Genomic DNA, 12569 nt, shown 5'->3' on the forward strand with positions numbered 1-12569 from the left:
TGGTCATTATGGGTGTACTTACTATTGTATGTTAATATTGATCATTATGGGTGTACTTACTATTGTATGTTAATGTTGGTCATTATGGGTGTACTTACTATTGTATGTTAATGTTGGTCATTATGGGTGTACTTACTATTGTATGTTAATGTTGGTCATTATGGGTGTACTTACTATTGTATGTTAATGTTGGTCATTATGGGTGTACTTACTATTGTATGTTAATGTTGGTCATTGTGGGTGTACTTACTATTGTATGGTAATGTTGGTCATTGTGGGTGTACTTACTATTGTATGTTAATCTTGGTCATTTGGGTGTACTTACTATTGTATGTTAATGTTGGTCATTATGGGTGTACTTACTATTGTATGTTAATGTTGATCATTATGGGTGTACTTACTATTGTATGTTAATCTTGGTCATTATGGGTGTACTTACTATTGTATGTTAATCTTGGTCATTATGGGTGTACTTATATTGTATGTTAATGTTGGTCATTATGGGTGTACTTACTATTGTATGTTAATGTTGGTCATTATGCGTGTACTTATTATTGTATGTTAATGTTGGTCATTGTGGGTGTACTTACTATTGTATGTTAATGTTGGTCATTATGGGTGTACTTACTATTGTATGTTAATGTTGATCATTATGGGTGTACTTACTATTGTATGTTAATCTTGGTCATTATGGGTGTACTTACTATTGTATGTTAATCTTGGTCATTATGGGTGTACTTATATTGTATGTTAATGTTGGTCATTATGGGTGTACTTACTATTGTATGTTAATGTTGGTCATTATGGGTGTACTTACTATTGTATGTTAATGTTGGTCATTATGGGTGTACTTACTATTGCATGTTAATGTTGGTCATTATGGGTGTACTTACTATTGTATGTTAATGTTGGTCATTATGGGTGTACTTACTATTGTATATTAATCTTGGTCAATATGGGTGTACTTACTATTGTATGTTAATGTTGGTTATTAAGGGTGTACTTACTATTGTATGTTAATGTTGGTCATTATGGGTGTACTTACTATTGTATGTTAATGTTGGTCATTACGGGTGTACTTACTATTGTATGTTAATGTTGGTCATTATAGGTGTACTTACTATTGTATGTTAATGTTGGTCATTATGGGTGTACTTACTATTGTATGTTAATGTTGGTCATTATGGGTGTACTTACTATTGTATGTTAATGTTGGTCATTGTGGGTGTACTTACTATTGTATGTTAATGTTGGTCATTATGGGTGTACTTACTATTCAATCAATCAATCAATCAATCAGCTTTATTGTCCATTCTTACATGTACAAGACACATAAGAACTGAAATTACATTTTCGGCACAATCCCGCTAAGAGCAGACATACGTTACAGGGAGACAAGACGGGACCGCCAACGGATCAGCCTCACTTAGGCGCTCCTCAAAAAGGTGGGAAAAAGGTGACATTGGGGGGAGGGTGGAAGTAAAAAAAAATATCAGTCTGAGGCTGGACCCTCAGGAATGGTCCAGACTGAGTCCGAGGAAAAAAACCTCACATAGCATGGCACACATAAACAAGGTACATTTAATCACAACAAACTCGCAACAAGTCATCCAACAGGACCTTGGAGGCCAGCAGCTGCTGTTAAGCGCTGCTCAGCCCCCACAACCCCGGAGGAATAAAGCAGTGGTGAAGACGTTGATTTGGGGAGGGATGTGTGCGTGCATGTATGCCCAATTAACTTGGGTGAGATGTTGGATTGTCTTTATGGGCCGAGGCCGGCCCCAAGAGTTCAAGAGTTCAAGAGTCCGACCCAGGTGCTTTTGAAGAAAAGGGAAAGGTCAAAAGCGTCCATCTTTGAGGAGTCCTCGGGGGAGTGTTTTCAAACAGCCTGTTCCTCAAGGCCATTCGAGGGAGTCAAATCGTAGATTAAGATGTTGTTTTTTTCTTCGAGCAGTCAAAACAATGACATTCCTGCTCTATATGCTGGCTCTGACAATTCCAATTTATTCTTTCTGTAACATCATCAAGATCGAATCTACCTTGCGATTCAAATCAGCAATCGCTCCAGTCTGTGATCCCACAGCACGACCCATTCCTTCCATTGCGTTGAACAGCCTGTTGGCCCCTTGAGTGGCTGCCATCGTCTTCCGAATTTGACGATACACCAGAGCAATGCCCAGCCCAATCAGCAAATGCCCTGCGATCACAGCTCCAAATAGGTAGATGTCTATTGTATGTTAATGTTGATCATTATGGGTGTACTTACTATTGTATGTTAATCTTGGTCATTATGGTGTACTTACTATTGTATGTTAATCTTGGTCATTATGGGTGTACTTATATTGTATGTTAATGTTGGTCATTATGGGTGTACTTACTATTGTATGTTAATGTTGGTCATTATGGGTGTACTTACTATTGTATGTTAATGTTGGTCATTATGGGTGTACTTATATTGTATGTTAATGTTGGTCATTATGGGTGTACTTACTTTTGTATGTTAATCTTGGTCATTATGGGTGTATTTACTATTGTATGTTAATGTTGGTCATTATGGGTGTACTTACTATTGTATGTTAATGTTGGTCATTATGGGTGTACTTACTATTGTATATTAATCTTGGTCATTATGGGTGTACTTACTATTGTATGTTAATGTTGGTCATTACGGGTGTACTTACTATTATATATTAATCTTGGTCATTATGGGTGTACCTACTATTGTATGGTAATGTTGGTCATTATGGGGCTTTTTAGAGAGCCAAGTGTTTTCTGAGGCAGTACTTGGTGAAACAAGTCCTAGAAACGGTTAAGTTATCCCTTAAAAAATAGTTATCCTCCATTTGCCTTGTGAGTGAATGCGAAACAGGTTAAAAGTTACGCTCATGCATGTCTGCTGTATCCTTACATTCTGGGCAAAATGTAGACACAGCACTTGTCTGCTTTTAGCCGGCGTGGAGCCCCACGTGATGCTACCAGCTAATCAAATGTAGAAATCCGGACGAAAATTACAACAATCAACGTCATCAATTGGTCTAATTTTGAAAATATTTAATAATAATTGCAAAAAGCTGAACACACGAGTGTATCACTAACTAAAAAAGATGTTGTTGTGCAGGATGGGGAAAGAAGATTGGTATTTTGCCAAGCTAACTAACACACTAGCACAGCTCTAAGTTCAAAGAGTCAATGTATTTCTGTCTGCATGCAAATGCTCCGACTGCAGCGTTAAAGTCAACTTGCCGATGGCAGTCACTACAAGTGGGTGTAAACACCAAGCAAGACTTAAGTGGACTTAAACATATTTGCCAAGCATTCTATGCATTGTACTTCTTGAGTAAGTCATTCTGCCAGTGCCTCTTGCGATCCGGAAACACCCTGGGCATGCGGATCTTTTTGAAGTCATCAATGCATTTCTTGAGATCCTCCTCCAGCAGCTTCCTCTCCTCCTCCTCCTCGTCGTTTACAACGGCAGGAGGTATGCCGTTCTCTCGCGCGGTGAGCCTGGGTAGGGTCTTTAAATGGAGGGTGGTCGGGCGATGGGGACTCTCGTCGGGAGGCAGAGTTGATGGAGGACTGGACGGGTTGGATGCTGGCAGTACGTGGCTCGGCAGAGGTTTGGACGGAGGGGGGAATTCAGGGCTTCCTGTGGGACGCGACGGGGGATGAGGGGGAAGTGGAGGGGTGAGTGGAGCAGGAGGGGTGTCAAGGGGTAGTGGGGGTTGTATGTCTGGCGTTGCGATGCTGCTGCTTTCTGGGAGGCTTTGGGTTCGACACCCGGTGCTGCTGCTGATGCTGCTGATTGGATCCACCGAGGCCCATTGAGCTGCCGGTTTAGTGGCAGCCACTTCAGGAAGAATGCGGAAATCAGAGGTCGTGTTGGCCTTGGGAATCACGGATGAACCTCCTAAAAGAGGAACAAATGTTAGAATACACGCCTATAGAGGAAACAGTCATTTTTGTTCAGCTATTCATATGTGGTACACTACTACAAATAGTAGTTTGTTCAAATAGGTGGCTTACGCTACGTATAAAACCATCCCCTTATGAGATGAGTTGAGTTGAGTTTGAGTTTATTTCGAACATGCAAGCATACAACATGATACATCACAGATGTGATTATCAATGCTGCTCAAGTCCTCAATTAAACTTTTTAAAATTGGAGATTTCAATAATCGCGGTATAGCTCGGTTGGTAGAGTGGCCGTGCCAGCAATTTGAGGCTTCCTGGTTCGATCCCCGCTTCCGCCATCCTAGTCACTGCCGTTGTGTCCTTGGGCAAGACCCTTTACCCACCTGCTCCCAGTGCCACCCACACTGGTTTAAATGTAACTTAGATATTGGGTTTTCACTATGTAAAGCGCTTTGAGTCACTAGAGAAAAGTGCCATATAAATATAATTCACTTCACTTAATATGTATACTAGTGTTGTTCCGATACCAATATTTTGGTACCGGTACCAAAATGTATTTTGATACTTGTCGGTACTTTTCTAAATAAAGGGGACCACAAAAAATTGCATTAATTGGCTTTATTTTAACAAAAAATCTTACGGTACATTAAACATATGTTTCTTATTGCAAGTTTGTCTTTGAATAAATAGTGAACATACAAGACAACTTGTCTTTTAGTAGTAAGTAAGCAAACAAAGACTCCTAATTAGTCTGCTGACATATGCAGTAACATATTGTGTCATTTTCCATTCTATTATTTTGTCAAAATTATTAAGGACAAGTGGTAAAAAATGGATTATTAATCTACTTGTTCATTTACTGTTAATATCTGCTTTTTTTTCTCTTTTAACATGTTCTATCTACACTTCTGTTAAAATGTAATAATCACTTATTATTCTGTTGTTTGGATACTTTATATTAGTTTTGTATGATACCACAAATTTGGGTATCAATCCGAAACTAAGTCGTTACAGTATCATACATTGGTCATATTCAAAGTCCTCATGTGTCCAGGGACATATTTCCTGAGTTTATAAACATAATATACTTTTTTTTTTAAAACGAAAGAAGATTTTGTGATGCTAAAAAATATAGATGTAATCATAGTAGTATCGACTAAATACGCTCCTGTACTTGGTATCATTACAGTGGATGTCAGGTGTAGATCCACCAATGGCGTTTGTTTACATTGTGACGCCGGTGAGCTACGGTGTGTAGTGAAACCATGCTATACGTTTACCAAAACAATCTGTCACTCCTAATCGCTAAATCCCATGAAATCTTATACGTCTAGTCTCTTACGTGAATGAGCTAAATAATATTATTTGATATTTTACGGTAATGTGTTAATAATTTCACACATAAGTCGCTCCTGAGTATAAGTCGCACCCCCGGCCAAACTATGAAAAAACTGCGACTTATAGTCCGAAAAATACTGTAGTATCGACTAGATACACTCTTGTACTTGGTATCATTACAGTGGATGTCAGGTGTAGATCCACCAATGGCGTTTGTTTACATTGTGACGCCGGTGAGCTATGGTGTGTAGTGAAACCATGTTTAGCTATTCCTCGCCCTGTAGGGATGATACTTGTAAGACAAATACTTTATTTTATCGCCATTGAGGCGAGGATTAGTGATTTAGAAGTAGCTACAACACTGCCGACTGCGGATGGGCATTAGCCTCTAGCTAGCCATGTCTTAAAGCACCTCTTCCTGAGGGCGTTTCAGTGTTATAACTTCACCTTTATCGTCAGTTTTTAAGCCACAATGCGTACGTTCTCCCTTTTCTGTCTCCATCTGTGTCTGCTTGTAAGTACTCCGTGATTGTGTGCTGCCGAACATGCTCATCTGCTCGTAAAACCAGCATGATGTGACCAGGACCGGGGTGGGGGGACTGGTACTTTTTAGAGGCGGTATAGTACCGAATATGATTCATTAGTATACTAATACCGGTGTACCGTACAACCCTAATGTATACTGTATATCAGTGAATGTAATGTGTAACTGTGTCTATAATATGGTTGTGGAGGGGGGCGTGGCCTGCGGGCCTGCAGCGAGGCGGGGTGTTCCAGGACCGGCCTCGAAGTCAGCGACAGGTGTGTAGATGGCCCACCTGGGCCTTGTTATCTAATCACCTGTCACTCTGTATAAGCAGCAACCGGGAGGAGAGAGCTGGCGTGAGAGCGAGAGCGTGCCTGTCACAGCCACAAAAGACAATTGCTGGAAAGCAACACACAGACTTTTATTGAAAAATAAAACTGTATTGAACCATGAAACGGGCTCGCATGGAAATGCTTGGTGGTCCGGAGGACCCACTGGAAGGCAACTTCCACAATGGTGTTGACTAAAACAAAATTAATCAAGTGAGTCTAATTCGATGGTAAACAAGATTTATTTTTTTAAAGGGGACATATAATGATGTTTTCTGGCTACGCTGTGATGTCACAGTGCTGATTTTGGACATTAAGTCAAGCTCAGAGCCAGAGGGGGGGGGGGGCTCCTCCCCATCTTTAATGAACAGAGGTGGGTAGTAAATATACTCCGTTACATCTACATGAGTAACTTTTGGGATAAATGGTACTTCTAAGACTAGTTTTAATGCAACATACTTTTACTTTTACTTGAGTATATTTATAGAGAAGAAACGCTACTTTTACTCCGCTCCATTTATCTACATTCAGTTCGCTACTCGCTACTGATTTTTATCGATCTGTTAATGCACGCTTTGTTTGTTTTGGTTTGTCGGACAGACCTTCAAAGTAGGATCTGTCGCATGCCTGCGTTTCACCAATCAAATGCAGTCACTGGTGGCGTTTGACTCCGTTTCACCAATCAAACAGAGCCAGGCGGTCACATGATTAACAAGTTTTAAGGTTACATGAACTCAACGTCAAATTTGAGGAAGCACATCGCGGTAAGTAACGTTAGTAGATATTTTGTCCGTCACCGTAGGCTGATGTTAGCTTCCCTGCTATGAATCACTGTCAAATGTACATCTTGTGGGGACATTTATTAACGACAGACAGACAGAGACACACACTTACACGCACAGTCGCACACACACTCACGCATGCATAGAAACACCAATCAAAAGTGCAGTGTGTTCCCAGGTGCACCGTGTAGCCCACACCTATCAGTTTATGGTTTGCATAAAGACTAACTTGTTATTTTCCTTTGTAATATCTGCCTACTGAGCCTATGGTGCTGTTAAGTTATTGTGGCTCAATTTGCTTTATTTTTTTTTATGTTAATGTCTTATTATTTAATATATATTATTGTTTTAGTTGCTTAAGATATATTCCTGGCTCTGAATTTGCTCATTGCTATTTTTATGTTTTTGTGCATTATTTGTTGCCGTCATCATTAAACGAACAGGTTACTCATCAGTTACTCAGTACTTGAGTAGTTTTTTCACAACATACTTTTTACTTTTACTCAAGTAAATATTTGGGTGAATACTCCTTACTTTTACTTGAGTAATAAGTCTCTAAAGTAACAGTACTCTTACTTGAGTACAATTTTTGGCTACTCTACCCACCTCTGTTAATGAATAGCCTCTATGGTGCTTTGCAGCAGTAAGATGCGTGTTTACATTGCCTCACAAGCACAATAATCACGAAGTGATATCAATAATGATTACTTTCTGTCGTTTGTCTCCACAAATTGGCAGTGTCTACTTGCTCCAAAATAATGCAAATTTTTAGCCCCTTTTTTTTTTTAATGTCTTTCCTGCCAAATCCCGTTTTTAATCAGCCTTCCAAACTCATATGGTGCCAATTATGATTGTTTTGTTTCTCATTAAAAAAAAACCCCAATGCAAATCAGATAAGCAATATTTTAGTACAAGTAAAAACAACTCCAGTGGATTATGACTGATTATGAGCGTAGGATGAATTTATCAGGGAAAACAGCCCACCAGGAGAAATACGACGACGAGACTTGTATATTTTACAAGCTGTGTAACGGGGATGGTGGGAAACCTTCTGGCTGAAGCAGACATTTTTCACTAGTTCATCTCTTGCTGCTGCATAATTTTACTGAATTTCACATTGTAAACGTGACGTCACGCCCGGTTCATTAGCTATGCGAGGTTCGAAGTGGTGAGCCAGAGAGCGTCTGTTGCCATAGCGTTCTGGGCGGCATTCTGCCTTTCTCTCAGAAAAGGCCCTGTGCTTGCGTAGTTTCAGGCTGTTGGAACCGTTCAAATTGCGAAAAGGGTGGAAGTTTCTTCAAAGTTCCTCGAGAGGTACCGTATTTTCCGGACCATAGGGCGCACCGTATTATAAGACGCACTGCCGATGAATGGTCTATTTTTTATCTTTTTTCATATATAAGACGCACATTATTTTTTTCTAAATGGAAAACACTTCCTTGTGGTCTACATAACATGTGATGGTGGTTCTTTGCATAGATTATATTTTACAGATCATCTTCAAGCCGCTTCCTGACAGTCTCTTCCGGATGCGCCGTTTTGTGGGCGGTCTTATTTACGTGGCTCACCTTCGGCAGCGTCTTCTCCCCGTCATCTTTGTTGTAGCGGTGTAGCGTGCAAGGACGGGAGTGGAAGAAGTGTCAAAAGATGGAGCTAACTGTTTTAATGACATTCTGACTTTACTTCAATCAATAACGGAGCAGCATCTCCTCATTCGGAAACAACAACAAGGCCGAAAATGTGTCCCGTGAAAAACCATCCGACCGTAACTCTCTAATAACTAAAGAATATACTCACTATACTGGTATGTTTTAGCGCTTTCATGGCGAGTTTACTGACATATATAAGTAAGAACTTTACACTACATTATATTAGAAATGGCAACAGCGGAGGATGAATGTCCTATAACAAGAAGATAAAGAAAAATAAGAAGCTTATGGACTACGGTGTCGGCACGGACTACAAAGGCGGATCCACACAATTTTTCAGAATTTATGCAGATCCCAAATACAGATCAGCAGGTACCAGAAGGTAAGAAAAGTTGCTTTTGCATAATATTGTGAAACAAAATGCCAGATAATACACTACCGTTCAAAAGTTTGGGGTCACCCAAACAATTTTGTGGAATAGCCTTCATTTCTAAGAACGAGAATAGACTGTCGAGTTTCAGATGAAAGTTCTCTTTTTCTGGCCATTTTGAGCGTTTAATTGACCCCACAAATGTGATGCTCCAGAAACTCAATCTGCTCAAAGGAAGGTCAGTTTTGTAGCTTCTGTAACGAGCTAAACTGTTTTCAGATGTGTGAACATGATTGCACAAGGGTTTTCTAATCATCAATTAGCCTTCTGAGCCAATGAGCAAACACATTGTACCATTAGAACACTGGAGTGATAGTTGCTGGAAATGGGCCTCTATACACCTATGTAGATATTGCACCAAAAATCAGACATTTGCAGCTAGAATAGTCATTTACCACATTAGCAATGTATAGAGTGTATTTCTTTAAAGTTAAGACTAGTTTAAAGTTATCTTCATTAAAAAGTACAGTGCTTTTCCTTCAAAAATAAGGACATTTCAATGTGACCCCAAACTTTTGAACGGTAGTGTATGTCTGACCTCATACACACACCATAATAATACTGGTATGTTGAAGCACAGTACAATCCATCAAGCGGTGCGTCTTCATAACTTACCAAAGTCGTACTAAAACATCTTGCTAGATTTTTGAGCGCCGTGTGTAATGTTCTATATTTTCAATGAAATATATAAAATGTTGGTGTTGTTTTACTTGAGTCATATTGCCATCATAGTGCAGTCTACACGTATCTCTTATGTTTGACTGCCATTTACTGGTCACACTTATCATTACACCATGTACCAAATAAAATAGCTTCGAGGTCGGTAAGGAAAACCAGAATTAATCCGTACATTAGGCGCACCGTCGAGTTTTGAGGAAAAAAAAGGATTTTAAGTGCGCCTTATAGTCCGGAAAGTACAGCAATCAAGAATTTGCGAAAGAGTGCAAGATTTTACAAAAGACAGAAAAGTGGCCCTCCAGTCCAAGGGAGAAAAGTCGAAGAACGCACAAGTTTGCAGTGATCACTTCGTCAAAGTTTTTTTTTATATCCTTTTAATGTTTAGTATTTCCCATTTAATTATTATCTTGATATTATTTGTATCTTCTATTGTTTTGGAGTTACTAAAACGCGTTTTTGCTACGAGCGTTTCGTGAAGCACCAACTCGGCGATTCTAAAAAGAGAGCAAATGTGAGGAAAACCTAAAAGAGGTACGTTTTTTGTTTACCACAGCTTGAAGCTAAATAAAGAACTCCTGCAACTAGTTATATTTTGACAGAAGGGGAAAAAACATGCATACTCATGACTGGCGCATGTAACAACAAGGTAACAAACATGGCTGCAGACGCAAAGTTAAATCATCAAATGCAACCGGACACGGGCAAAGTCTTGATACCAATTTCCTTGACCCAGCCACACACAAAGAAGTCGTAGACCTACGTGCTTTTCCAAGTTTTCACCTGTTTTGTCCTGTAGAATGACATCTGGGGGCACCATATAGTTCGACACTTTTGGGAACGCGACCGACTGATAATAATCCTTGAGATCATTTGACAAATCTTTTTGGATAACGTATAGGGTGTCAGGGTTGTCCCTGACAGTTTGGTCAAGTTTTAGTTTTCCTCTGCGTTTGTCTTGGTTTCCTGTTTTTAGTTCCTGTCAGCACTCTTATTTTGGTTATTTCCTGATTGTCTCCCTGAGTGCTTTTTCCCCTCAGCTGTGGCTGATTGGCACCTGGTCACACCTGGTGCCAATCAGCCAGCTGCTATTTAAACCTGTCCTGCCCTCCAGTCACGGCTGGATTATTGTCATTTATACTTGTTGTTGTAGCGCTGTCTACTTCTGTCCACTCTGTTCCTATCATAGTTCATCCTGCTCGTTTCTTGCCACGTGAGTTTTGTTTATTCGTGTCACAGTAAGTGTTTTTGTTTCTTGTCCACAGTTAGCCTTTGTGCTATTTTAGTTCATAGCCTAGTTTGTTCTCCGCCTTGTGCGCACCTTTTGTTTGTTCCCTTTTGTTTGTTTTTTGCCAAAGTATTTAATTAAATCATGTTTTCTCGCACTATGCCTGCCATCATCTCTGCATCTTGGGGTTCGTCACCAAAAAACTTTGACATAGAGATGGATTCCATTGCATAGTTTGACTGTTTTCTCGTATCTGCCTTTAGACCTATACTTAGACTTCCTTTATTGTCATTCAAATTTGAACTTTACAGTACAGATAAGAATGAAATTTCATTGCATTAGCTTGTTGTAGTGTAGGATAAAAGAGCAATAAGGTGCAGATATAAATACATTTAGTGTACAGATAAATATATTGCACTTTTGCATATGCATCCACATTTAACGGATGTATGTTATATTGTCTTTATATTCCAGTGAGTTCATTCGTTTTTTCGGGGAACTGAGGGGATTATTATGATGCGTTCAAGAGTCTTATGGCCTTGATTGGTAAGATCTTGCATACTCAGATACTGTAGGTCGCACTCTGTTTGGCTTAGTGGCCCAACACTTCGTTTACGTCCGTTCAAAAATCACGTGACTGAATACAACCTATTCGACCAATCCCCGGCCCTCCATCTTCGATGAATTGCCACCTCTCGACAAATAGCCGTAATTTCCAAAGAACAGAAAGCAGACATCCTTCATTTCTAGCATCCTTACTATAACACGTAGCTTCAATTTAGATCCAAAGTGGTTTACAGGAAAGAAGACACCTCTCAAAAGCAGCTATTTCCCCTCAGTACCCTGAAGTATTATACACCTCAGGCAAATCTGATTTAAATATATATATATATATATATTCTCTATGTTTCTTAGCTCCCAAGTGGCTCAACTGAAATACATTCACGGCAGCATGAATGGGATATCTTCAGATAGCAATCAGGCTTCTTCCAAAAATGGATAAAAATCCCAGAATGAATTGCATATCTGCGGAGATGTGTAAGTGGACATATATTCTGTCTATGCAAATGAGGAACACGGCCATTGATGAAGTATACACACATGTCTGCACAAACACAACCACGGTGATTCAGGGCACCATTGGTAAGTCAAACGCATGGCATATTAGATGTGGTCTACACACTGTATGGTGCGTTACAGGTGCGATGTCCCGATTGCGAAAATTCTCGTAAATTTGTCTTTGTCCAATGGCTGCGATTTTGTCGCACATTTTGGCCGATCAGCATAATTTCCTTTGTTTTTTAATCAAAAATCAGGGCGGTTATGGTTATGGTGTCAGTTTATTTCCAACATGCACACAATTACAATGTAATAAATGACATGATTCCATTTTTTTCTGTCAGAAAAGGAGTAGGACAAAGCAGAGTTTATTTAATCCTACCCCTTTTCGTACCATAGCATTTATTAACACATTTTCTTTGTACTCTATTTGAAAGACCACAGTGACAAATACATGATTAAATAAATGTAAGAATGAATAGACAATTAGTAAGTAAATAATATTTAAAATAAATAAACAATACATCAAGTTCTTATGAATAAATTAGTAAACTATAGGTAATTTAAAGGTTCTCATTAGATTAATAAGATTATAATTGTTTTTAAATGAAATTCAAGCTCTTTATCAAAATTCTTCTTTT

The 12569-nt window shown here is 39.3% G+C and overlaps 1 protein-coding gene across 1 annotated transcript in view; it reads right to left on the reverse strand.

The window, feature by feature from the left end:
- Positions 1–3071: 3071 nt before the first annotated feature.
- kctd12b (potassium channel tetramerisation domain containing 12b) overlaps positions 3072–12569 on the reverse strand; it is an 86489-nt gene continuing 76991 nt past the window's right edge. Inside the window, exon 2 of the mRNA XM_062045811.1 lies at positions 3072–3907. Coding sequence (XP_061901795.1) covers positions 3318–3907 — 590 coding nt within the window. The 3' untranslated portion in view covers positions 3072–3317. The remainder of the gene's footprint in view (positions 3908–12569) is intronic.

Source organism: Entelurus aequoreus, linkage group LG04 (genome assembly GCF_033978785.1).
Source record: "Entelurus aequoreus isolate RoL-2023_Sb linkage group LG04, RoL_Eaeq_v1.1, whole genome shotgun sequence".
Classification (NCBI taxonomy): Eukaryota; Metazoa; Chordata; class Actinopteri; order Syngnathiformes; family Syngnathidae; genus Entelurus; species Entelurus aequoreus.